At 46.6% G+C, this 25,499-nt stretch overlaps 1 protein-coding gene across 21 annotated transcripts in view; it reads left to right on the forward strand.

The window, feature by feature from the left end:
- Positions 1 to 25,499, forward strand: part of PCM1 (pericentriolar material 1) — a 70,256-nt gene that overhangs the window by 30,315 nt on the left and 14,442 nt on the right. For 15 of the 21 annotated variants that reach the window (XM_074228205.1, XM_074228207.1, XM_074228203.1 and 12 more), the window contains 10 exons: positions 1,109 to 1,315; positions 2,886 to 3,105; positions 3,190 to 3,335; positions 3,869 to 4,059; positions 8,670 to 8,841; positions 10,477 to 10,835; positions 13,006 to 13,170; positions 19,125 to 19,181; positions 20,599 to 20,771; positions 21,149 to 21,280. In XM_074228205.1, the coding sequence (XP_074084306.1) occupies positions 1,109 to 1,315; positions 2,886 to 3,105; positions 3,190 to 3,335; positions 3,869 to 4,059; positions 8,670 to 8,841; positions 10,477 to 10,835; positions 13,006 to 13,170; positions 19,125 to 19,181; positions 20,599 to 20,771; positions 21,149 to 21,280 (1,822 nt within the window). The remainder of the gene's footprint in view (positions 1 to 1,108; positions 1,316 to 2,885; positions 3,106 to 3,189; positions 3,336 to 3,868; positions 4,060 to 8,669; positions 8,842 to 10,476; positions 10,836 to 13,005; positions 13,171 to 19,124; positions 19,182 to 20,598; positions 20,772 to 21,148; positions 21,281 to 25,499) is intronic. The other 6 variants (XM_074228208.1, XM_074228213.1, XM_074228222.1 and 3 more) reach the window with 2 other exon arrangements.

Raw genomic sequence — 25,499 nt, forward strand, 5'->3', positions numbered from 1 at the left:
TTCCCCTCTGCCTCAGTTCCTCAGATGTCATAGATAAGAATGGCCCCTTACTTGTAGGATGTTGTTAGAATACAGGAAGGTGGTCCTTGTAAAGTTGTTAGCACAAGGCCTGAGACAGAGTAGGTGCTGCATCAGTGTCAGTAGTGGTCACTGTTGCTCTCATCCTTCCCTGGTTCCCATCTTCTGGACTTATTGGACACTGGACATCTCCCCTTCTCATTAGCTTTAGAACAGGGCCAGCTCTGCAGAGAATCAGTGGCACACTGGATGAGGGTGGGCTTTGAGCATCAGGTCCAGACACAGCCAGCTCCCCAGTGCCTTCTTGCACTGTTGCCACTGTTCCTCCATGGATTCCTCTGGGCCAGCCTGGTGCCTGGAAGACAAGAGGATCTCCATCCTCCCTTCAGGTCATCTTCACAGCAGTCTTGGGAGGGAGGGCTAGGATTATTTCCAGGTTAGTTAAGGAAACAGGCAGGCAGGGCCCACAGAACTTGCCCAGGGTGGCATGGCTAGGAAGTGTCTGACTGGATTTGAACCCGGCTCTTCCCAATTCCAGGACCAGCCTCTTGGGCACTGAATGCTTCCTCTTTGTCTTCAGTGACTTTCTGGGCTCTTCTCCTCTTGACTTTACTTGCCCATCTGGATATTTTCCTTCCTTTGTGGATTGACTTCCTTTTCAGTTCAAAGAGTAGAGTTCTAAGACTTGGGGCAGGTCCCTTTTCACCAGCCTTTTTTAGAAGTGTTCTTTCCTGGCTAGGGGCTCGTTTGGACCACCTGTTCCTCTCCCGGTGGGCTTGCCCACAATGACAGGCACCCCAAGTTCCTGGGACCTTCAGCTTCATTCTCATGAGGCGCCAGACCACCCAGGACCAAAGAGGAAAGAGCTGTCCTCACCCCAGAAGTCAGGCGTCCCAAGGGATGCCAGGGCCATTGTCTTTGCTTGTCTGCCCTCGGCTGCAGCTGAAGGGGCTTTATAGGGGGAGCTGGGCCTGGTCTGGGGAGTCAGGGGGCGGCACCTCCCCAGCAGATGTATTCGCCAGTTCATCTTTGTGCCAGGGATGATATTTGGCATACCTGCACCATTGACTGTATTTTACGTCATAATCAGAACAATGGCCACATGGGGAGGTTCTACCCAGTGTGCCCTGGAGGAGGAAGAAGGCGATGAAGATGGGTACCTTTCTGAAGGAGTTGTTCGGGCAGAAGAGGAGGAGGAGGAGGAGGAACAAGATGCCAGCTCAAATGATCACTTTTCCGTGTATCCTCCTAACAGTATGACCCAGACTTCCTATGGCATGAAGGAAACCAAGGATAGGTTAGTTTGGGGCCTTTTCTCTGGAGGGGTGCGGTGTTGAGGAAAGTGCCAAAGAGGCAGCCAGGGAGTCCGGGGTCCCTTTCTAGGCCCTTGTTTGTAAAAAGTCTGGGAAGAAGGAATTTATCCTGCAGTCTGCAAGGGGTTCATGATTGAGGTTTTTGAACCTCTGTCACGCTGTTGTCTCTGCCCCAGCCCCCGCATGCTCTGACAAGAGCCGACTGGGGAGAGTTAGTTCCAAAGAAGGCTAAGGAACGCTCAAGATACTATCAGTGACCCTCTTGGGCTTGAGTTATTATTTCATTTTCTGGGTGAACTTAGTCTAACCACTAGTTCACAGTCTTCCCCAAGCTTTCCTGGCGTTAGGACATGGGCATAAAGCTGCCATTGGAAATCTCATCCTGTGCCTTCTCTGTGTTCTCCAGTCATGCGTTTGAAAACAGAAAACCTTGACTTGGATTGTTTTCAATTTTGAATTGATGATGCCATTAGCACTGCCAGGCATTCAGAGCAGTAGAGCCTGTGACAGCCTCGGAGCAGAGCCGTGTGGAACAGGGATTGGCACGGGGGCAGCTTGCCCCCCCCCCCCCCCCCCCCCCCAGCAGAGTGCACTTGGAACTCACAGGCCCTGGTCCACAACCAAAGCCACCATCATGGCGGACTAGGGAAGAAAAGGGCTCTTTTTTTCTAAGTCAGTCCTGTCACTGAATGCATTTTTCCCTGGAATAGAAAGGGGAACCACTCCCATGCTGTCATCTTAGTGAGGAAGCCCCCTCAGTGACAGGGGAGCGCCTTCCTTTCTTTGTAGCCTGTTGTCTCCCAGAAGTGGAGGCATCTGACTCAAGTGGAGGGCGTGGCTGTATGCCACTGGTGACCTGAGCTGGGTGGCTGGATTTTCATTGATCTGGTGAGCCATTTCCTAATGGCATTTTCATCTGGTTCAATGTTTTAGAAGGCTGCCATGCTCACCCCCACCCCACCAATGCTCCTGTGTTTGGAACCGTGTCTTCCTGGCTTTGAGCCTTGATGCCTCTCCATTAGGTCATGTTGTTCCCCCTTCTCAGAGAGAGTGGTATAAATGGGTTTTCCTCACATGCCTTGCTGTCCATACTGCTTGTCTACCCTGGTTCCCAGTGAATACCAAAAAGTGATGCCCAGACTGCCTCTGCCAGCCATAGCAGCTAGTTAAGACAGGAGGGGGGCATCTGGGGAGCCTTTCCTCTCTTGGGTTTTGAGCATCCTGGTGTTTGGGTAAAGGAGAGGAGTCACAGCAGGGAGGAGATGCCCTCCTCCAAGGATTGATGATCCCTCTAGACCTTGTTTGGCCCTCACAGGATAAGATGGCGTCCTGTGCCCACAAGTGCCCCGGCCTTCTGGCTTTTGGCTTCATCTCTCTGGGAAGGACTAAGGATCCCTCCTGTTCTGGTTTCCTTCAGTACCCACAATCCTGACTGCTGGCCTGCATCTCCAGAAAGGGGGCTACTATGGGGAACAATCTGTCACTTCCCAGGACCTCCCCAGAGCCTGCCCTGTGACATGACACTAGAGGACCATCTTTTCCATTGCCCCACAGGTGGAAGGCCAGCCAGCCTCTCTCTGCAGATGGGAACTACCGTCCCCTCGCCAAGACACGGCAGCAGAACATCAGCATGCGGCGACAGGAGAATGTTCGCTGGGTGTCAGAGCTGTCTTATGTCGAGGAGAAGGAGCAGTGGCAAGAGCAGATCAACCAGCTCAAGAAGCAGCTGGACTTCAGCGTCAGCATCTGCCAGACACTGATGCAAGACCAGCAGGTGGGCTGCTGCTGACAGCCGACAAGTGGGTGGCTGGCCGGCAAGGGTGGCATGTACCAGTTAACAGGCCTTTTCTCTTTGCAGACCCTCTCATGTTTGCTGCAGACTCTGCTCACTGGGCCATACAGCGTCATGCCCAGTAACGTGGCATCCCCACAAGTACATTTGATCATGCACCAGTTAAACCAGTGCTATACACAGCTAACATGGCAGCAGAATAATGTTCAGAGGTAAGATCCAGTTCTTCTTTCCTACCTATTTGCAGGGCCCTCCTACCCCAGCTCCGTGAGCCTGGCCAAGGGCAGCTGCTTCTGCCATGGCGCAAATGTTCCCCCACGGAAAACTTGTTGGGGCTGTTGACTTAGTACTCTCTGTTGCTCCAGGACTTTTTTTTAACCCAGAGAGGTCAGCTCCTAGCACCTCATTTTAATTTTAATTATTCCCAGCCTATTAACCTCTGTGGTGTAGATAGCATGATGAAGGGAAGGTGTGCCTGGCTGGGGCCATGGAGAGTTGGGGCAGCCCATTTCCCTGGCCTTGGTTTTGAGATTGCTCCTTGAGAAATGAAAGGGATGCTTCCCCCGCCCTAGCATGAATGCCCATGTCTGGCAGCCCTGGTTCCACAGCCCTGGTCCTGATCTCACTTCTCCCCCCTCTGCTTCACACTGGCCATCGTTTCTTAGTGTCCATCTTTTCCAGGGTAGCATGGAAGCAGAGGCAGGGGAGGTCCCTTTGGAGATAGTCACAATTGTTTTCTTTCTAGGCTGAGACAGATGCTGAGTGACCTCATGCGCCAGCATGAGCAACGGCCGGAGAAGACTGGAAGGAAGGAGCGAGGCAGCAGCGCGCCACCACCACCCTCGCCAACTTTATTCTGTCCTTTCAGCTTCCCTGCCCAGCCCATGAGTCTCTTTAATCTCCCAGGATTTTCCCATTTTTCTTCATTTGCACCAGGTATATTTTGAGAGCATAAAGGGAACGAATACAAATAAATGACACGCTGTTGAGAATTATGTGTCTTCACCAACCTGTGAATTTTTTTTAAAGGCCGCTGTTTAATGGGATTATGTGTTTTCATCACTAGTGTTTTTGTGTTTTTCAAAGCAAGGAGTCAAATGTTTTTCTGTTTCCCAGGGTTGTTTGAGGGTCATTTCCTTGGAAAATGTTTTGTAGGAGCTATTTTTTTCCCCCTTGAGGGGCCCTGAAGTGTTTGCTTTCCTAAGCTGACTCTTTAACTCTTCTTTTCCATTGGGGACAGGTTTCTTGCTGTGCTCTTGTCCAGGAGTTGCTCTCTCCTCCCCAGCAAGACTCTTGAAGCCCCTCTCGGATGTTTCACTGGGGTAGAGAAATGACCCAGAGTTCTCACACAAAGCCTGGGTTGGTAGAGTGTTTGTTCTCTGACAGTGGTCCCCCAACTCTGAACCAGAACAAGGGTCTGCCTTTAGCCCCAACTCTGTCGGGCAGCAGTCTTCAGCCTTCCTGGTCCTCTGCTTCCTCTTCCATCGGGTGGCATCACAGCCATGAAAACAGACTGCCCTTGACATGTGCTTTTGAGAAGCTCAAGGCTCAGGGCAAAGCCCTAGAGGTCCTCAGTCTACAGATTTAGCCCCAGCCTCAACAAGTCCTCTTTGCCAGCAGTGTTCTTCTTGCGCAGTTCTAAGAGCTGCAGTGAGCAAGGCTGTGGGCTTTACTTCTGAGAGGGGAGAGGGAGGGAGGCCCCTGCCTCAGGCCCCCTAAGCCAGGAAGAGCACCTGGGGAGTGGCAACAGCCTTTTGTCTGTCTTTGTCTGCCTGGTACCCTTAGCCTTGTTCCTAGCCTTAGAAGCTACTCAATCTGTGCTGACTGACACAGCATGAAGCCTCCAGGGGCTTTGTGCAGCATCAGCTTTTCTGGGGGCCTTCCTAGCGGAGTCCAAGCTGTGGGAGGCCTGGAGTGCGTCCTAATGATAACCCACGGTTGCCATGGGGTTTTTGCCCTGATGACTCTAGAGAAAAACACCAAGAGTTGTTTTGTATTCAGCATGGTGCTTTCCACTTTTGCTGGTCGGTGGCAGAGGATCTTAGCAAGTGTGGTCTGTAGGCTCGCCAAGCCTCATTTGTCTGTCACATGAGAGCCTGTCTTTAGACCAGTATTGACAGAGACTCAGTGGTGCAAAACCCACTTGTGAAAACAGGAGCAGGTATAAAAAGGAGGAATCATCAAGGTGCATTCCTCAGTCCTCCTCATCTGTTTCCATGCATGCTTAAAGGATGTGAAGCACCACTAGGAGGGTGCAGAAAGAGGGTGACAACTGCCAGTCTTCAGAGGGACCCTGGCCTGCAAAGAAGCAGCTTAGGCTGAGACCCCAGTGACTAGATCCATTCTGAGAGAATTGATCGAGGGGACTTCAAATCTCTTCCTGGACATAAGGCATCGCTCACATGATGAGGCAAAAGCCAGCAGAATGGACTGACTATTGTTAATGCTGCTGAGCCCAGGGAGGCCACACCCTGGGTCCCATTGAGTTCCTGCTGCCTTAGGGAAGACCAGCTCCATCAGATCCTTTTTGCAGGGCTAGGAAAGTAGATATGTTGTACCAAGAATCTTCTCACCCTTCTGGAATATTTGGTAAATTGTTCCCTCACCACCCTTGGAGTGGCTTTGTCTCTAGCACAGGTCATCCCTGTGAATACCTGTGGATTCCTCTGCCTATGTGTTGCTCCAGTCCCAGATCTGCTAGCACTTATTCCCTAAGGGGCTAGGATGTCAAGAGCCCAGGGATGAGGGCCCTGCTGCTTGTGATAGTAAGTTGATTACTAGAGTCTTAACAGATCTTTTTATTCTTTTTATTCTTGTTGTTTCCCCCCCTTCCATTTTAGCCTGGTATGCCTTGGGATGACTGATCCAGCTAGATCTCATTAAGCTGTCTTTTAACTGGTATTTCCCTTTCTTCTTCAAACTTTGATGAGTCATGGTGGCTGATTGTCTTCCATCAGGTTGGACAAACCTGGGGGATCTTTTCTCTCCCTTTGGAAAATAAGTTAGGGGTTTGCTGATCACACTTTTTAATCTCTTGGGCTCTTTGTCATACCTACTGCTGTGCTTTTTGCTAAATTGCTGTATAAAAAGGATTATAATCTCTATTTGGATTTTTTTTCCCATTCTCTGGAATTAGCGTAACTAGCTCAGGAGGGAATTGCTGTTTTAAGTCTTGATGTGTTTCCTAATTTTGTGTAGATTTTTAAGTGGGCTTCGACAAGTCAATTTATTTGATTTAGGTGGGATTTCCACGTTACAAAAAAAGTTCTGTTTATTTCAGCTTCTGTGGTCTTCTTTGGTGCCTTCTAATTCTTTTCTTAAATGATTTCTGGGGTGGCTAGGTGGTACAGTGGATAGAGCACCAGCCCTGGAGTCAGGAGTCAAATCTATCCTCAGACACTTTTTTTTGTTTGTTTTTTTGTTTTTTTAGATTTTTCAAGGTAGTGGGGTTAAGTAGCTTGCCCAAGGCCACACAGCTAGGTAATTATTAAGTGTCTGAGACCAGATTTGAACCCAGGTACTCCTGACTCCAATGCCGGTGCTTTATCCACTGCGCCACCTAGCCACCCCATGGACTCAGACACTTAATAATTAATTAGTTAGCTGTGTGGCCTTAGGCAAGCCACTTAACCCCATTCATTGCCTTGCAAAAACCTTAAAAAAAAAAAGAAATGATTTCTGATCTGTTGATGTGATGATTCTGTTTAGTCAACAAGCATCATTCCTTATTCTTTTTTTTTGCAAGGCAAGGCCACACAGCTAAGAAAGTATTAAGTGTCAGAGGCAAGATTTGAACTCGGGTCCTCCTGACTCCCTGGCCAGTGCTCTATCCATTGTGCCACCTAGCTGCCTCCATGCCTTATTCTTGATCCAGTTTCTCACCACCTTCACCTCTTCTCACTTTGGTTTTGAAGACCCCAGCGATCAAAATATGGATTTCATTTGGAAGGTCTTAGCAGGTTCTCTGCAGAAGAGAATCCATTCTCCACAACAGGTGTTGGAGCTTGAGCTGCAGTTATGTTCCAGTGGTTTTTGTACAGGGAGCTTGTGATCCCTCTTAGGCAAGTTAACCAAATGCATTGATTTCCTCTTGCCTTGGGATAGAAAAGAAGACCAGGTCCACCAATTATTTTATGCATTTTTCCAGAGAGCATCTTTGATCCTTCCTTCTGTTTATCTTGGACCTCCTTCTATCTTCTGGCTTCTTTTATAACAAGAATGTCTTTTAAATAAGGCCCACAAGGGGGCCTTATTCCCACACTCAGCTTCCCAGCTGTCAAGTTGACATCTGTTGACTCAGAGCTCTAGGATTATCCACTGTCTGTTTGTGAAGGCCCTCTGGACCATGATGGGGTCCCTAGTCTTAAGTGTCTTGGCTTAGAGGCCCCTGACAGAAGGAAGCTGTCTCTCCTGTCAGGGAGCTTCTGTCGTGAGGGGCAGGGGGTAAGTGGGTCTCAGGGGTTACCATCTGGTCACCGGGAGTCTTCTCCTTAACTGGGCTGGTCCTCAGTGGATGGGAGAAGCTGAATTGGGGAGGGGAAGCACTTGGGAGACAAGAGCCCGATGGCTGGCTGCAGTCATTCATTTAGTCAGTCAACAAGTACTGACAGACTGCTTCAAATCCTGCACAAAGCCTTCTCTGGACCTCGGTGACCTGTTTACAAAATGAAGATGGTTTCTGACTCTGAAGCTGGGTCCTATGTGTCATGTCTGATTTTCCTCAAAGAAGCCATGAGGAACATCAAATCAGAGAATAGTGGAGTCTACCTGTCTTTGAGAAGGGGGCTCTCATCATCTACCACACGGCTCCTTAGGCACAGAGCCATGTTTGCTAGGAAACTTAGAATTGATTTTTAAGGTTATAAAGCTAGAGGACCTGATTGATTATCAAACAAACTCCCTCCTCCACATCCCCCATAAAGGAAGGCCTTTTGAGAGCTTCAGAGGGTCCATTTTCAGCATTTCTGAAAGAGAGGATGATACTTCAGTGGAAAAAAATGGCATGCCAGCAGTGAAAGATGGTGATGCTGCCAGCTTCTGAAACTGCCACCCCACAGTTTCCTGCACAGCCTTTGAGAATGAGCCTCACACTTAACTAGGAAAACCATCACCAAAATGGATTTGGGCATCTGCTCCATATGGAGAGAATCAGCTCTCCATGAACTCTGTGTGTCCGCCTTGTCGTTCACGGGGTCCCTCTGGATGGCCCCTCTGAAGGCTGCAGTTCCCCCTCCACAAGATCCACCCCACCACCCAAACCAGATGGACAAAGAGCATCTCTTGGGTAGCCACCCTGAAGCAGACCCCTTCCAATCTGAGATTCACAGGAGTAAGAATGACTGCCACCCACCCCGGGGATGGCCTGGGCGGCAGAGAGTGTTTCATGACAGGTCTGGAGTGGGATGAGTCCTCTAGCTTTAGAATGAAAGGAGGCATTCACAAGTTTTCACTGTCATGGGCTTGGAATCACTTTATTTTTAAAATTTCATTCATCAGGGCAAGAGCTTCCTAATGTGTTGTTACATCACATTACTTTACTCTGACAGGTATGAATTTCAATCCTTTATTTACATCTAATTTTGGAGATTTTGCACAAAATATCCCTCCACCCAATGATCAACAACAACCAGCAGATCAAAATATTCCAGGAAAAACAGAGTATGTGGCATTTCCAAAACCCTTCGAAAGCAATTCCTCTATTGGAGCCGAAAAGCAAAGGTATTTAATTCATAAAGAATATTTGTTACTTGTGCATGCATCCTTGTGCTCGTGTGCCATGTGTGTGTGTGTGTGTGTGTGTGTGCCCTTTGCTGCATCAGTATATACTTTTTTTTTTTAGGTTTTTGTAAGGCAAATGGGGTTAAGTGGCTTGCCCAAGGCCACACAGCTAGGTAATTATTAAGTGTCTGAGACCGGATTTGAACCCAGGTACTCCTGACTCCAGGGCTGGTGCTTTATCCACTATGCCACCTAGCCGCCCCTAGTATATACTTTGAAAGTATAATTGTGAAGGATAGTCATAAGAGAGCAGAGAAAGGGAACTGTGAGCTAGAGAAGGGGGGCTTAGACCATGGACTTGCTGTTAGCCCCAGGGAGGGCCTCAGAGACTGGATGATAGGGACCTCAGAATGCTTGGTTCTAGGGAGACCCCAGTCTTGCTCAGATCGCCCAGGGCACTGCTAGCCTTGGCTTATTGTGGGCACCTCTCACTGTTTTTATCTCTGCTCCATGAGAACATCCTCCTCCTCTTCCTCCTCCTCCTCCTCCTCTTACCCCAACCTCAGGGACTGGGACTGCAGCATGTGAAGGCATCATAGTAGGAAGAGGGGCTCCCCACCCAGACTCGGTTCCTGGCTGGGTTCCTAGGTCCGTGCTTCAGGGAAGTTCAGACAGCATTAACCTCAGAGTTATTCAAGGCAGGGACAAGAGCCCCTAGGATCCTCTTTGGACAGTTCTGCTTGGTTTCTTAGTCCTAAGTGTCCAAACAAGGCTGTTCCACTTAAAAGTTCTAGCCAAGGTGTTCTGAGATCCAGGTTAGGGGGACTTGGGGAAAACAAAAATACAAAAGGCCAGAGGAATAAGACAGTCTGTTGGACAGAGTAAGTCTTGCCCACAGAACCAGAAAATAACGAAAAAATTAGCCCAAACTACAACAATAAATCTTGCAGACAGATCCCATCTTTCATCTACATGCACAGAGAAGTATTTCTGGCTCTTTTTGGTCATCTTCCTCTCTGACAGGTTTTCTTTTTCCTCAGCCTTGACCTAGAATCAGCCACCCAAATTTTGTAGGTTGATCTCAGATTTTACTCATCTGTTTGAGAGATAAAAATCGAGGATCTCCTCGCTACCCCAGCCCTGGAGCTGTACCAGGAACACGTCCTCTCTTCTTGGGGTGAATCTGAATGTCCAGTCTGATCTGGTCATTCATAGACATTGTTGGAGCACCTCAATTTTTGCAGCCTCCATGTGATAATGGACTGCTCTGGGGCGTACCCCCACATGTGGTGGGTTTCTCCCTTTGGGGCTCAGCTCAGGTTCAGGATAACCATCAGGGTGGGTGAGACTGGAGAGGAGCAGGATAGTCCTGAGCCCTTGACTCCTCTCTGAAAGCACAAGCTCTTGTGGTCCGGGGGCCTGGGACAAGCCTGGTTTACAGCTCCACTCGGGGTTTCACCTTGCTTCTAGTGCATAATTTTGTGGAAGAATTCTTGTGGCTGGCCCCCAAGTGACCCTCTACCACCCCATCCCCAAGTCCACCTCTCCATGGAAAGTAGGAGTTGCCTCTGGAAATGGGAGAGAACAGAGAAGTCCTATCAAAGTGAAAAGTTGTTTTTTTTTTTTTCCATTAAGAAATCCCAAGCAGGCTGAAGAAGAGGTGGAAAACAGTAGACCAGCATGGCTGTTTGAGCAGGAAGGTGGTCTGGAGAAGCCGTTCAGCAAGACTGGATTTGCAGTGTCTGTCCAGAAAAGCACCAGTAACAACCGCACAAATCAGCTCGACACCAGTCGGAGAAGACACCAGTTTGATGAGGAGTCCTTGGAGAGCTTCAGCAGCATGCCTGACCCCGTTGACCCGACCACTGTAACCAAAACGTTCAAAACTCGGAAGGCGTCTGCACAGGCCAGCCTGGCCTCCAAGGACAAGACCCCCAAGTCCAAGACCAAGAAGAAGACTTATACACAGCTGAAAGCTAGAGCTAAGAACACTGGTAAGTGCTGGGCCCTGGGACCCTGGGCTTTGGCAGAGCCATAGAGAGCCCTGGTCATGGCAGGCTGCTGTTCTGGGAGGTGCCAGAGGGAGCTGCTCCATCCCAGGGCTCCACATTGTGTTTGCTAACACTGAAGTGCTTGACATTTTAAACATCCAGTAGGTCAGATGTAAGATGGTGACACTGAATACCCTAACATTCCAATCCAAATTCTTTAAACAAATTAGCCCTCCAAACCTTGCCATTTTTCCAGTGGGACCTCCCAGTGTGCCTCTCTCCCAGTCCACCTCTCTCCCAGTCCCATTTTATCTAATCTCTCCATCCTAAGGTCAAGCAAAATGTTTGTCCTTCTTCTAAGCCCTCTTCCTCCTCCTCCCTGGGCCACTCTAGTCTCACACCTCCTCTGCTCCCTCGCACTGACCCTCCAGCCCCCCCACCCTGCTGTTTCCTGATGAACTCTCCTCTCCCAGCCCATCCCTCCGAGCTCAGTCATGCCACTCCCTCACCATCCTCATTGTGTCACCCACAAACCTGCATAATGGGCCCTGTCCCAGCTTTGTCCTCCCCTCCATCTGATCCCCTTCCATGACCTCTGGACCAGAAGTCTTCTTGGTGATGACCAACAATTGACTATCCCTTTTCAAATTGAGCACCTTTTTATGGCCCCCATGATCCTCAAACAAGGTGGTCTTTCCTTCCTCCCCAATGTGTCATTCTAAGAGAAGGGCAGCTTGAAATGCCAGTATTGGCCTTCAGACCTCTAGCCCCTCCACCCATTCTTTCTCTTTCTGCTCCACCTAGCCTTCACTTTCCTTAGGATTCCAGGGTTTGGTTTGCTACTACTCAATCTCGTGCTCTTCTGCCTATGCCAACCTGAGATATCCCTGTGTCCTTTGGGTGTCTATGAAATCCTTCTCTCCCCAATCACTTCTTGAGTTCCTCACTACCCCTCTGTTGCCTGACTCCCAGGCCTGCCTCTGTTCCCCTGGCTCTCTCCCTTCTCCCTTACAAGAGAGCATTGGAGTGCTCTGGTGAGCTTCTGGCATAGTCAGCTCTTCTTTATCTATGAACCCATCAACTGTCTTTTGTATTAATATCATGAATATTCCCAGTAAGAACAATTGAATTAACTTTAATTTTCCCCATATTTATGAAGCGCTTTTTATGCTTAAGCCTGTATTAGGTGCTGATAAATGATACCTCGCCTCCCTAAAAAGAGATTATATAATGGAGTGGAGGCTCTATAACATGTAAACAAATCAGACCAAACAGAAGAGGATCCCCTCTGGGTCTGACGAGGCTCTCCGGAGCCATCATGGCATAGAAGGTGGGCCTTGAGGGAGGAGTGGTGAAAAGGGCCTTTGTCCAAGCAAGGGCAAAGAGCTGGTTATCTCAGCTGACTGCAGTGGGCCGTTGCTGAATGTCTGGACTCTGGAACAGCATTAGAGTGGGAGTTTGGAAAGGGCTCTCAAGGCCAAGTCTCAGAGAAGCTTATTGTAGCATCTATGAGAAAGCTGAACTGGAAAGAGAAAGACTAGAGGTGCTGAGGCCAGGCCGGAGACAGTGAGGATAATCGGGGGAGAGGCGAGAGGACCTGAAAGGAGGCTCTGTGGATCTGTGTCACTGGACGGGGGTCGGGGGAGCAGGGACAGGGGGAGGTAGATCATGGAGATAGAGAAACTGAGCTGATCCAGCCTGAAGGACTCAGGGCCACAATGTGGACCCCTCTTGTGGGGGTGGATTTTCTTCAGATATTGAATCATTTTCATTCATTAGATTTTCATTTTGCTTCTGACAAGCTTTGACTTAAGATCATGGAGTAAAATTTCCTTCTAAATCCAAGTCAGGAATCCACCTAATATCCTATTTACACTCTGCCTCTATCTCGGGGAACTCAGGGGCTCCAGAGGAGCATTCTGAGTCCTCTCCACCCCTTTTGGGACTGTTTAAAGGACGTCCAGGATGGAGAGTCTTTCCATCCACACACCTCCCTGTAATCTCTTACCAAATTCTCTACTAACTGAGCACTTCCCCATGTCTTTGGATCTCACCTGCCTAACCCTTGGGGCCCCAGGTCTTCTCTTCTGAGACAGTATTGCCTCTCCAGGTGCCTGGATCTCCGTTGGCCAGTCCCTCCTGATGGCAACCCTTGTCCCTTTTTTCACTTAAGGCTATGAAAGTGCCAGTGTGTCTAGTACCTGTGAGCCTTGCAAGATTAGGAACAGGCATGCAGCCCAGACCGAGGAGCCTGTTCCAGCAAAAGTATTCAGCAAAAAGAATCATGAACAGCTGGAAAAAATTATAAAATATAGTCGATCAACAGAGCTGTCCTCAGGTAAGGAGGTGGGAAGAAGCGCCTGCCTCACCAGGCTGGCACAGAAGCTGCAGAACTGCCTTTGGGTCTGCTTGCCTTGGTTTTCAGAAGCATCCTTTACTTTCTTCTAATTTTAAACCTGGGATCTAAGACAGAAAGATCTCGGCGGCTTCATTAGACAATGTAAAAATGCGTATGCTCAGCAAGCAACACTCAGCTCCTAATTCAGGGTGCTCACTGATCATTAGACCTTCCCCACAAAGGACATGCCCTCTGGTGCTTCCCAAGCATTTCACCATCTTTCCCTCCCTCCCAAGAAGGTGCTGACAAGTGAGACCAGGTTTGGAGAGAGGTCAAGTGCTGCTGTGGTCCTGCTTTGAATCTATATTGGTTTTAGCAGCAGCTGCTGCTGTGTGATATCAGAGAGACCTTTGAGTCATCTAGTTCAGGCCCTTCATTTTGCAGGCCCACAAGGTAAAGTGGCCTGTCCTGGGTCACAAACATAATTGGTAAATCTAGGCTATGTAAGCCAAGAGCAGCCAACCTGTCCAGATATTGTCCAAAAAGAATTCCCCACTGTGCTGTACCCAGTAAGTTGTCATCATTTGTCCTTCATTCTCAAATTGAATCATGACCTCAGGAAGTGATTCCAGAACAAGCATGTGAATTGGATGTGAGTGAAGGGGTGTCTTGTTAAGTCACCAGCCTCACTTTCTCCTCCAGAGCCATCTGGGTCCAGTGGCCAGCTGAGAATCAGGACAACTGGAGACAGCCCTGGACGATTGGGAGACCTTGGCCTTTTTAAACTGAAGTCTTTTCCCAGGTCTCAGTGTGACTGAGGCAACAAACAATCTCTTTTACCTAGTCAAAAAAAATCAAGTCTGGAAAGGGAAGATCTTCAGGGTTTCTGGCCAGAACAGAAACAATTGCTATTTATAATCACTCTGCTTCCATTGGGCCCAAACAATGACCAAGTGGACTGGAATCTATTGTTGGCCAGTCAGTGAGAGCCAGAGTGATTTGGTTTTAAGTCAGCATGATCTTTAAAAAGAAATCTAGCCTATAAACCACAAGGTATCTTGGGGAGGTTTCAAAATTTACATTCTGTTGGCCAGTGCAGTCACAGGTAAAGGTGTGATAGCCTGTGTGGACTGTTGTCATCCAGCACCCTCTTGTCACCCAGTGACAAGGATCTCTTGGGAGCAGTATGTGCCACTTTGGGATGGTTCTTATTTGTGAAAAATTGAAATTTTCAGCTGAACAAGTCTCTTGCACATGGCAATCCTTCAGATATTTGAAAAGACTTATTCTCTATGGTTCCCCAGGCCCCAGATCTTCTCTTTCCTACCAAGTTGGCATCTCTCCTTCCTTCTTCTTATCCTCATGGACCCCTTCCTTCTTCTGGCTGCCCTCCTCTGAACCGTCTCTAGTTTAATGAAGTCTTTTCTAAACTGTTGTGCTCAATATTACACACAATCTTCTCACTGTGGTCTGGTTTGACTGAAGGGGCCTTCACCTCCTGAGACCCCATTCACTGTTTTTCAGCTGACATCTCCTGAACTTGTAGCCTCCTCCACCCTGAGCCCTGAGCTCTATGTCAAAGCAGTGCAGGCTACCTCTATCTTTGGAACTCCTGTTCTCCTCCACTTCATCCATATTATATATAATCTTGTGAGATGACCCCCCCAGGACTCAGGTATCTCGAGATCTCTTGGATCCTGACATAACCTTGGGCAAAGACTTGACCTGCGCCAACCTGGCTCTCTTTTCTCAGGCCCACTTTCTCCAGGACCAGTGCTCTCTTTCCTTGACTCTTTTGCTAGCCTTAAGTGCACATTTCTCCATTGAGCCCTTTAGTGACCTGTCAGAAAAGAGAATGAAATGTGGTCTGGCATGATCTGTTGTGGAAGAAGTCCTGCTGACAGTCCTTCCCTTCCCTTTCTGAACTTTGACAAACCCAGCTCTCCAATGATATCTTCTAAGATAGTCCCAAAACTTTCTAATAAGCCACACTAACTCATTCTCAAAGACAGAGGGAGCTTAGTAGTCAGAGGCAGCCAGATGGCCAGCACACTGAGCATGGACTGACTGCCAGCCCTTACTGACTCTGTGAACCCTGCACAGGTCAGTTCACCTTCCTCAATCTTCTCAGCTGCAACATGGAAATCCTAATTGCACCTCCCTGCCATGGGGTGAGGATCCAATGAGATCCTGTCTGTGAAGTGCTTTAGAAATGCTCGTTACCTGGGTCAGGTGTCGCTCTAATAGTTGAAAAGAAGACAGGATGGGGGGGGGCGGCTAGGTGGCGTAGTGGATAGAGCACTGGCCTTGGAGTCAGGAGTACCTGAGTTCAAATCTGGCCTCAGACACTTAATAATTACCTAGCCGTGTGGCCTTGGGCAAGCCACTTAACCCCATTGCCTTGCAAAAACTAAAAAAAAAAGAAAAGAAGACAGGATCTCTGAAATTAGCTGACTGCCTTGGACCCACCTCCTCAGAGCCCTCTCAGAGAAGGTGGCAAAAAGAAAGGCACAAATTTTTCTTAGCTTAACATCAACAGCAAATGTCCTTTCAGGTGACAGCATTTCAGTACTTGAAGACAGTTGTCAGACATCCCTAAGCCACCTCTTTTCCTGATCTTCCCTGTTGTTTCAGCAGGTTGTCTCCCATGCCCTTTGTAAAAAGTGACCCTCAGGAGAGTACTCAACTCCCCAGGTCAATTGTGGGCCCATGTTGGCCCCCCAGATCTTTTTCATAGGAATTGCTTTCTAGCCACGTCTTCAGAGGCTTGTGTGGTGGACTCTAATGTTGGGAACGAAGGGGTCTGCCTTCACCTCTCTCTCTTGGATTTAAATTGCCTCCCCTCTCTCCCGGTAGAATGTCAGCTTCTTGGGGTCTCAGCATCTAGCATCTAAGTGGATGCTTAATGAAGTTTATGGTCAGACAAACAATGGTTGGGAGTGGTGTAAGTCCTTGGTCTGAACTTTTTTTGTGTGTGCTAATGCTATGCTGCAATGTGTATCAGACTCAAAATCTTCACAGGATTTCAATTTCTTGGAAAGAACACTGGGCTAATGTGTTATATCCCTTCTAGATCTTGATATTTCTAATCTAGTCCCATGTTTTAATCCTTTTTTTATTCAGATCAGTTTGTTTTGATGATGTTTTGTCCCATCTTTTGGTTTTAGATCTGATAATGTTAGGTCTCCCCAATGTTAAGTTCCCTTCATTCCTGGGGTATTTTTCCTTCCATTTTTCCTCCTCAAGATTATAGATTTTTTGGTTTTGGTCCTTCAAATAAAAATTTAAATTTGTTATTTCTATAAAATAACCTTTAGTAATTTGGTATAGTATTAAATTAGTGTGGGAAGAGATGAAAGAATCACTTTTTTTATTCTGTTGGCATGACCCAAATACAATGAATGTCTTACTAGTAGGCTGCTTCTTTTACTTCTAAGACGGTGTTTTATAGTTCAGTAAAACATTTTATGGATTTTGTAGTTATTTTGAATACAGTATTTCCTAGCATTTTTCTACAGTATTTTATGAGTACTGCCTAGAAATACTGCTAATTTGGGGAGATTTCTTTATTTACTACTACACTGAAGTTATTTATCCTTTTCATTAGCTTTCTTCACTGGGGTTTTCTAGGTAAATCCTCATGTTACCCACCAACAGATCATTTTGTCTTTTCTTTGCGAGCATTTATGCCTTTTATCTTTTCCCCAGTTTTATCTATAGCCAGTGTTTCTAGTATGGTGTCAGAAGTGAGGAGAATATGTATCCTTGTACTTCGTGGCAAAGGCATTCAAGTCATCCCTTCAGCAAGCATTTGTTAAGAGACTGCTGTATGCTGAGACTTTAAAAAAAAGGGAAGGAGGCCCTTCTCTGACTGCTCCCCATCTGGGAAGGAGAGGCTGCTGTGAATGATGCTAGTGCCCACTTTGGGACCAACACCCTTGACCTCACTAACGTGATCTCTGACAGCAGTTCTGCCATCACCTGCTAGTTCTTCTCTTACCTGTCATTGTACTGCATATGATCCTGGTAACTTAACTCAGTCAAGGGCAGCTCTTTTTTCAGTGTCCTTATTTTGGATGCCAGCCCTTCTTTCTTTCTAGTTAGAGTAAAAGGAGCTCTCTTCTAATCTGTCAACCGCTTCCTTCTTGGATTTTCCTCCTACTCTCCTCAATGGATGTGATTTCACTAGTGTAGGGAAATCCCAGGGAGGGAAATCCCTTTCCAATTCTGAACCTTCCAGCCTTAGAGAATTGCTCCAGGTCCTCACCACATTCTGTGTGGCTTACTCATGGGCACAGGGCCAGCAAGGGGCAAAGCAAGTTCTTCCTATCTTTTCCCTGAATTGTCTCAAATTTGCTTTCCTAACATTTAGGAAATTTTAAGTATCTCTGTGTAAGCCCTTGTCTAGCTTTTCAAGGCCAGTCCCTCCTTGTTAGTAAGAATCTGGGCCAGAGTGGTGGTCTCCTCATTTCTTCCTCTACCTTTGGAAGGGTAGAATTATCAATTGTCAAGAAATGATTAGCGGTTCTACTTCTTGCAGCAAAGAACATGGCCATCCGTCCAAATCAAGGAGTTCTCCATCACTAGCCACAATATAATATGGGTCTCAGCACTACTCTCCACCCCTCCATTCAGTTGTTTTAAATAAGTTTTCATTAATTTTTTTGTTTTTTACATCACCATAGTATCTCATTCATCCCTTCCCCCTTCTAGAGAGCTCTATGACAAAGAGTGTTTTTAGAGAGCATTAAAAAAAGTCAGCACTACTGCTCAGTTCTTTGAAGAAGTCTTAAAACATTTGCAGTGTGTAATACCTGTGGATCTTCCCATTTTAACAAGGGTAGATTCCTCAACTAAAACGTATTTATTATGATAAATTATTGCTCCCTCCCTTAAGGATCATAAAATTGTGAGTATAACCCACATTTTATGTAAGAAGCAAAGAACTGGTGTGAAGTATGAGATGGGAAAGAGGTGGCTAAAGCATCATCCATCTGGAATAACCCCTGGGGATGTGGGTCTGCTGTGATCTTCGTCATTGACATCCCTAGGGGAATGTGTCCATCAGGAAAACTGCAGGCCTGTGCTGCATTGGATGAGTTATGGAGCCCAGGACTAGGGAGGTGGTGGTCCTGCCATCCTCTGCAAGACCCAGCCAGACCCTAGATGGAGGACCACATTCAGTGTGAGATCATGCCCAGTGGAATGTGGCTAGATCAGGGGAGCTTAGTGGGACAAAGAGGAGGAGAGTGGTGGGGCAGAAAAGCTGTCTTCAAAGATTTGGAGAGCTTTCCAACCTAAATAGGATTAGATTCCTCTGCTGGATGCCAGAGAACAGAACTAAGATGAAAGGGAGTGATTGGAACAGAGTTCTGAGGTGAGGAATGCTTTCAAACCATTAGGATTGTCTAGAGTGGGAGGGAGCTTCAAGGAGAGGAGGCTTCAAGCAGATAATGGGCAACTCCAGAGAGAGGCCCCCAGAAGTCCTTTCCATAGTCAAGACACGATGGTTCTCTTCTTGAAGGCACCTGACCCAAATGATCCTTCCATTCTGTGTTTGGCATTTCACTGTGACTAGCCAGGCTAGATGGCTAGATGCCTCTTTGAGGCTGACCAAAGCAGAGGGTTTCCAGATGAGCAGAGGGAAAATTTCCTCTTCCTTGGCTTGGGAAAGAGAATTCCTGTTGACTTGGCCCCCCCAAAACATAGAAGGTCAAATCACACTGTTCTATGGGTTGGAGCTTTAGGAACTTTTAAGAGAGGGTGGTTACCCATATCTGGTGAAAGAATTCAGATTGAGTAACTCTGTAAAATAAAGCTTTTCCTTTGGTCTCAAAAACAGCTTGAAAGAGAGTTTCTGTTTTGTTTGATTCGCAGATAAACCCTGTGTTTCCTTCCTCCTCACACACACTTTGTGTTCATCGTTGTCTGTCCCTCCCCCCTTTCCCCTACAGCACATGCTAGGAGAATCCTTCAGCAGTCTAACAGAAATGCAGGCAAGGAAGCACCAGGTAATGAATGCACCAACTGCTTAGTTTCCATTTGGGGGGGGGGGGTCTCTGTCCTAAATTCTCACAAGCTCACTGCTATAAATTTACTCTCCACTTTAGGTGTATAGTTGAATGTATCTGGGGGCTAGGATTTGACCAAAAAAAATTTGGAAAAAAATAATCTGCTGTTTGAGGAATCCGATAATTTTCTGATTAGAGTTACTAGTCATTTATCAACTTTTACTTGGTAGAAGGATGGTGTGGGTATGTAAGTGTGTGCACAGGGGTGTGATTTTCAAGGTGATGTTTTGAGCAGTGTTGTATGTGGCTTTTGAGTTATTTATCTTGTCCTTGTGGAGCATTAAAAGCACCATTTTCCAGAAATTAGAATTTAGAGCTATTTCTAATTCCTTGTTATTTGCTTTGTGGTTATTTCTTGAGGCACCCAAATCCTAGACATTAATTAGTAATGTCTCCCATAGATGTCCACAACAAACTCCAGTTTCAGCTTTCACAAACTTCCAGAGAGCTTCTTGAAGTGTCAGTCTTCCATTGAAACTAGAGACTCACTGGCTTGGAATACTTCAGTGGGGAAGAGGCTGTTTAATGTTCAGGAAAGTCAGGGAATAAGTGAGCAGAGCCACAGGAAGCTCCACCTTCAGGATCCAGAGGACTACATTCCTCCCCTCTCTTGACTCCCCAGAATTCCAAGTCCAAGAGGAATAAGGGAAAAAGCACAGGTCCTTACACACACATACCCACACACACACATGACCTATATGGTAGTATAAAAAGTAATTATTGAGATTAAAAAATAAAGGTATTATCACTAATGAAATAAGATCTGAACCTTTTATTGTGTGAGTGGGTGGATGTGTATGTGGAAAGCCAGAAAGGACAATACTACATTTTCCACAGTTAGATGGGACTTTGGTCAAGTCCCTTGGTTCCCACCAATTTAAAAGGAGGTGGTTCAGCTCAAAAAATCTTTGATTCTAGGGATGACTTTGTTGCTTCTCCAGGAAGAGCTGATGTGTATGTAGTTCCATCACCTCCCCAAAAATAAATGATTTCTCTGCTGAGCTCTCTGGGACAGACCTGCAGAAAACCAGCATATTTGCATATGCAGATTTTGTCTCAATGATTGTACTGATGATAATTTCTATTAAATTTTGTTTGAAAATACCCAAAACTGTGGGAAAGTAAGATTTGACCCATTTTCAGTGTGATGTAAATCATTTGTGAGACTGTATTTCACTATGTTGACCACTAAGATTTCTGACAGCTCATTTGTCATTTCAGTGTTTTCTTTATCCTGAAAAATGCCTCCCCACTCAGGAACTCCCTGGTCTCTGAAGAGCGTGAAAGGACCTAGTCTCTAGTAGGAAGTGTCACTCAGTTCATCCATACTGATTGTCTGATCTTTTCTGTCTTCCAGAAACTGGAAGTGATTTTTCTATGTTTGAAGCTTTAAGAGATACTATTTATTCTGAAGTAGCAACGCTGATTTCTCAAAATGAATCCCGTCCTCATTTTCTCATTGAGCTTTTCCATGAACTCCAGCTACTTAACACAGACTATTTGAGACAGAGGACCCTATATGCACTTCAGGTAAAGAAGAGCCTCGCGCTGCGCTCAGCCTAGGCTCTGAGACACCCCTGTGGATCGTTGTACTTTTCCTTCTTTTCTCCGTTCTTTGTGTCTGCTTGACTGCTTCAGTACTGCCTTTGTGTACTTTGGAGAGTGTGCTGTAGTGGAGCATCTTGGCCCTTAGTGTAAATTCTCTTCTGTAAAGGTAACTTCATACCTTAGGTTGCCTCAGTTGTCTCCATTTTAAAAAGGCTGCTACATTTAAATTATATATATATATATGTATATATATATATATATATACACACACTGAAGCATTATTTAATATTTTTAAAAATATTGCTTACTAGGAATAGTTTTTATTATAAGTAATTTAACTGCCTTATTTTTTTGTCTAGGACATAGTCAACAGGCATATTTCTGAGACTAATGAAAAAGAAGGTGAAAATGCCAAATCAGTGAATTCTGCTACTTGGATAGCCTCGAACTCAGAACTTACTCCCAGTGAAAGTCTTGCCACTACTGATGATGTAAGCTATTAATGTTTAATACAGTGGGAGGTGTGTTTTCCTTTTATAACAGATTGGCACCAACCAATTTTACTTCATGAATATACTCAAATATATGTTGTTTTATATTACATGCAACTAGCCTCTGGATGGACATTTCCCTTTTTAGCCTAAATTTGGAGTCTCTTGTTGATTTGCAGTCATTCTCTTGTCAGAAAGAGACTTGTCAACACTTTAGAACTGAAATTACTTCTGGAAGTTATATCCATTGACCCACTGGAGTTAGTGCTATAGATATGAGCAAATGGTCTCTCCAAATCAGAAAGAACCTTCGTGCGCTGGCCCTTGAGGATTTTTAGAGCCAGGGGCTGTTGCAAGAACACTGGTCCAAATTCCCCGTCTTACACAGATGAAAAACTGAGCAGGGAGACTGGGAAAGAGTGTATGGAGAGGGGGAGATGCTTGAGAGACCGAAGTGAGGAGGAAAAGCATTGCAGGCTGGAGACCAGAGATGGGAGCCCAATGGGACTGGCTTTCTTTTCCTAACAAGCATTATTTTCAAGATTCCCAAAACTAAAAGTTTTGGTAGATTGCCATTCTGGGACAGCTGGGTGGCACAGTGGATAGAGCACTGACCCTGGAGTCAGGAGGATCTAAGTTCAAATCCAGACTCAGGCACTTCATAATTACCTAGCTGTGTGACCTTGGGCAAGTCACTTAGCTCCATTGCCTTGCAAAAATTAAAAAAAAACCCACAGAGAAAAAGAATGAGAAGATTGCCATTCACACAGTCTATATAAAACTTGGAACTATTTCTATCAAAAAAAAGTGAAGAAAACATTTCTAATGTCTCTTTCCCTTTTCCCCCTCCCCACCTGTTTAATCTGACTCTCATCCCACAGGCAGACTTAGTTGACTTATCCATAGTTCTGCCACTCTTTCTTGTGTGCTGAATTAAAACTAAATTCTTCTGTTGGTATTCAAGGTCTGTTCCTAGCTGCTATTTCTGGCTTTATGCTTTCTATTTTCCTCCAGGGCCTCTTCATTCCAGCCCCTTTGGGCAGCGCTCTGCCTCAGAACACCGAGGTTCTTGTGCCCAAACTTTCATTCCCTACATCTTACATAGTTGGCCAAGAGAAGAAGATTTGATCTAGTCATACTGTTTATCAGCTTTTATTATTTGTCATTAATTTCTCCCTCTTCCTCACCTTTCTTAGACCTCTTCTTCACCCTTACTGCAACCTCCAATCCCTCCATTCCTCAGACTTTTGTGGCATTGTAATTTGATTCACCAGCACTTGGGAGGGTTGTGGGGGCCAGGCATTTGTCCCCCTCTGGCCTAGAGCCCCAAAGAATAACTTGCCCAACTTTTGTTGTTATTGTCGTTGAACTGTTATCAGTTATTCCAACTCTTAGCCCTTTTGGAGTTTTCTTGGCAGAGATATTGGAGTGGTTTGCCATTTCCTTTTCCAGTTTTTTTGACAGTTAAGGAAGCTGAGGTAGATGAGGTTAAGAGATTTGTTTAGGGTCACCCAGATCATAAGTTGTCTGAGGGCTGGTTTTGAACTCAAGTTATCCTGACTTCAGGTCCAGTGCTCTTGCACTTGCACCACCTAGCTTCACCTAGCTTGTGCATCAGTACCACTCCCCCTCACCCCACCCCCCAATAAATCATCTTGGCAGATGGGCTACACTAGGATGAGGATAACTGAGGGGCCTCATACCCAACAATCCATCAGTGAGCTGGGGTGTGAAATCTCCCCCCCAGCAGAATGGTTAGATGAGAACAATTTGTTCTAATGACCACGAAGCACTCCGAACTTGGTCAGACCTCAAAGGTGCCATCCCTGGCTATTCCCCAGGCCTCTTCACTTTGGTCCTGTCCCTGAACTTGATAAGACTGGGAGAGAGAATGAGGCAGAAAGCATTGTGTGGCTCTGCCCCCCCCTTCAGTCCTGTTCAGTTCATTATCCTATGCTGTAGCTTCTTTCCTCTTCTAAAATGAAGGACTTGGTCTGACTTCACTTTCCAGATCCTTGAAGTTATTTTAATTCTGGTTCAGATGAGATCTATGTAAAGTGCTCTTCAACCCTCTAAGTTTCTATCTATTTGGCTACACTGCCAAACCCCAGCCCTGGATCACTCCCTCCATCTTCTTCCTTCACTCCTCTTCACTTCAGCTTCTCTCTGTCTCTGGGCTCATTGCAGTCCTTCAGAAGCCTTCACTTGGCCTTGTTCTCCTTGAAAGACCTCCTTCAGTTCTGGGTGGTCTGAGTTCTAACTTCACTGCTCAGTCTCTGCTATGTCCAAATTCACCAATGATATATTTTTCTTATTTTTTTTTTTTAGGTTTTTGCAAGGCAAACGGGGTTAAGTGGATTGCTCAAAGCCACACAGCTAGGTAACTAAGTATCTGAGATTGGATTTGAACTCAGGTACTCCTGACTCTAGGGCCAGTGCTCTATCCACTGTGACACCTAGCTGCCCCTAATGATTTCTTTTTAAAAAATAGCTTTTATTGATTTGTTTTCACATTATAAAATTTCCCCCTGTATCTGAAGCATCTCTAGTTGCTTGATTGCTTCCTTTCTTTGGGACTCCAGCTCCATCTCACGTTCTCCACCACTCCTGAATAGTCTCCATTTCTCAGTTGTCATGACATTGTTGTCTCTGGGGTTCTCCTCCCTGCTCGACCTTGTCACTGTCTCTTGCCAGCTCCTCCTGCAAAGGTTTCCTAAGACTCTGCCCAAGCCCTTTCTCTCAGGTCCCCAGTCATTGACCCAGCCTGACCCTTGATGCTCAGCCTCTCTCCCCTCAGGCCCTCTCCTCTGTCCTCACCCTTCAGACCCAGCCAGCACCAGGAGTTTGCTGTTGCCTCTGGGGCCCTGAATATGGGCAGATTTCTAAAAAAACCCTAATCCCTGCATTTCAGGACAGTTCACTTCCCTTGTAATCCCGTGTGTTGTAGACATTTAAAAAGATGGTGAGAACAGAGTTCCTGGGCTGTAGGACAGAATTCAAATTCCTGTCTTTGTTTCAGTTTTAGAGCTTTCTCATATACTGCCCTCTGTCTCCCTGAACAACCTCTCTCCTCCAATATATCATCAGCCCCCTCCCTCACCATCCCCACTTGCTTGTCTGGTCTTTCCCTACTTGCTGGCAACCTTTCCTACCGCCTACAAGCATGGCCATGACTCCTCCTCCTTAGAAAGCCGCCACCAGATCCAGCCATCCTTCTAGCTGTTGTGCTTAGCTCCTGAATGCCCCTCCACCCTCTTCTTCAGCTCCTTATTCTCTGGCTTCTAGCCACCTCCCGCCTCCAGGGACCAGCAGCTCCTCATTATCAGACACAGGGGTCTCTTCTCAGGCCTCATTCCCACCTGATCAACTCTTCGCTCATCGCTCCTTCTCTTCTCCTTGGTGGGGATCCCGGAGGCTTCTGTCAGAGGCCATCTTTTTCCTTTATGCTACTTCCCTGGGTGGTCTGAAAAGGATTGATTTGTCCAGCCCTGACCTCAGAGTCCCATCCTCGATTCTCTTATCTCCAGTTGCCTTCATCTTGAAGTGATTTCTCAGCCTTAAATTTTTCAACAATTGAACTCATTGTCTTGCCCCCCCACCCCCAGCCGTCTCCTCTTCCTAGCCCTATTTTTGTGGAGGCCACCAGCAGCATTCTTCCAGTCTCTTGGGCTTACAACCCAAGTGTCCTCACCTGCTCCCTCCCACCCCTCTCCTACCCCTCCTCTAATATATGATTGCACCCTTGTGTAGATCCTCCCCCATTACTCCTGCCTGGCCTGATCCAGTGGCCCGTTGACTGCTGCAGTCTCCTCACACCTTCCCCCAGCACTATCCCTCCCTAGCCTGACCCTGTCCTACACTTTCCTGCCCCACACAATGACCTGGGAGCAGCTTTTCTTCCCACTGGCCTCCCTCACTTCTCCTTCTGGCTTCCTTCTGCTCCCAGTTCTGTTCTGACCTTTCCTGGCTCCAACTTATTGAGAGCAGGGACTCTGGGTTCAGAGCTGTGAGCATGAGGGGTTCAGTAAGTGCTTGTGGATTGGATTAGAGTATTCTAATACCTGAGAACTATCACAGCAGGTTTTTTTCCTTTGATTCATTTATTTTGTTGTTATTGTTGCAAGGTAAGTGACTTGCCCAAGGTCATACAACTAGTAAGTTATCAAGTGTCTGGGTCCTCCTATCTACAGGGCCAGGGCTCTCCACTGGACCACCCAGC

This window comes from Macrotis lagotis, chromosome 3 (assembly GCF_037893015.1).
Source record: "Macrotis lagotis isolate mMagLag1 chromosome 3, bilby.v1.9.chrom.fasta, whole genome shotgun sequence".
Taxonomy (NCBI): Eukaryota; Metazoa; Chordata; class Mammalia; order Peramelemorphia; family Peramelidae; genus Macrotis; species Macrotis lagotis.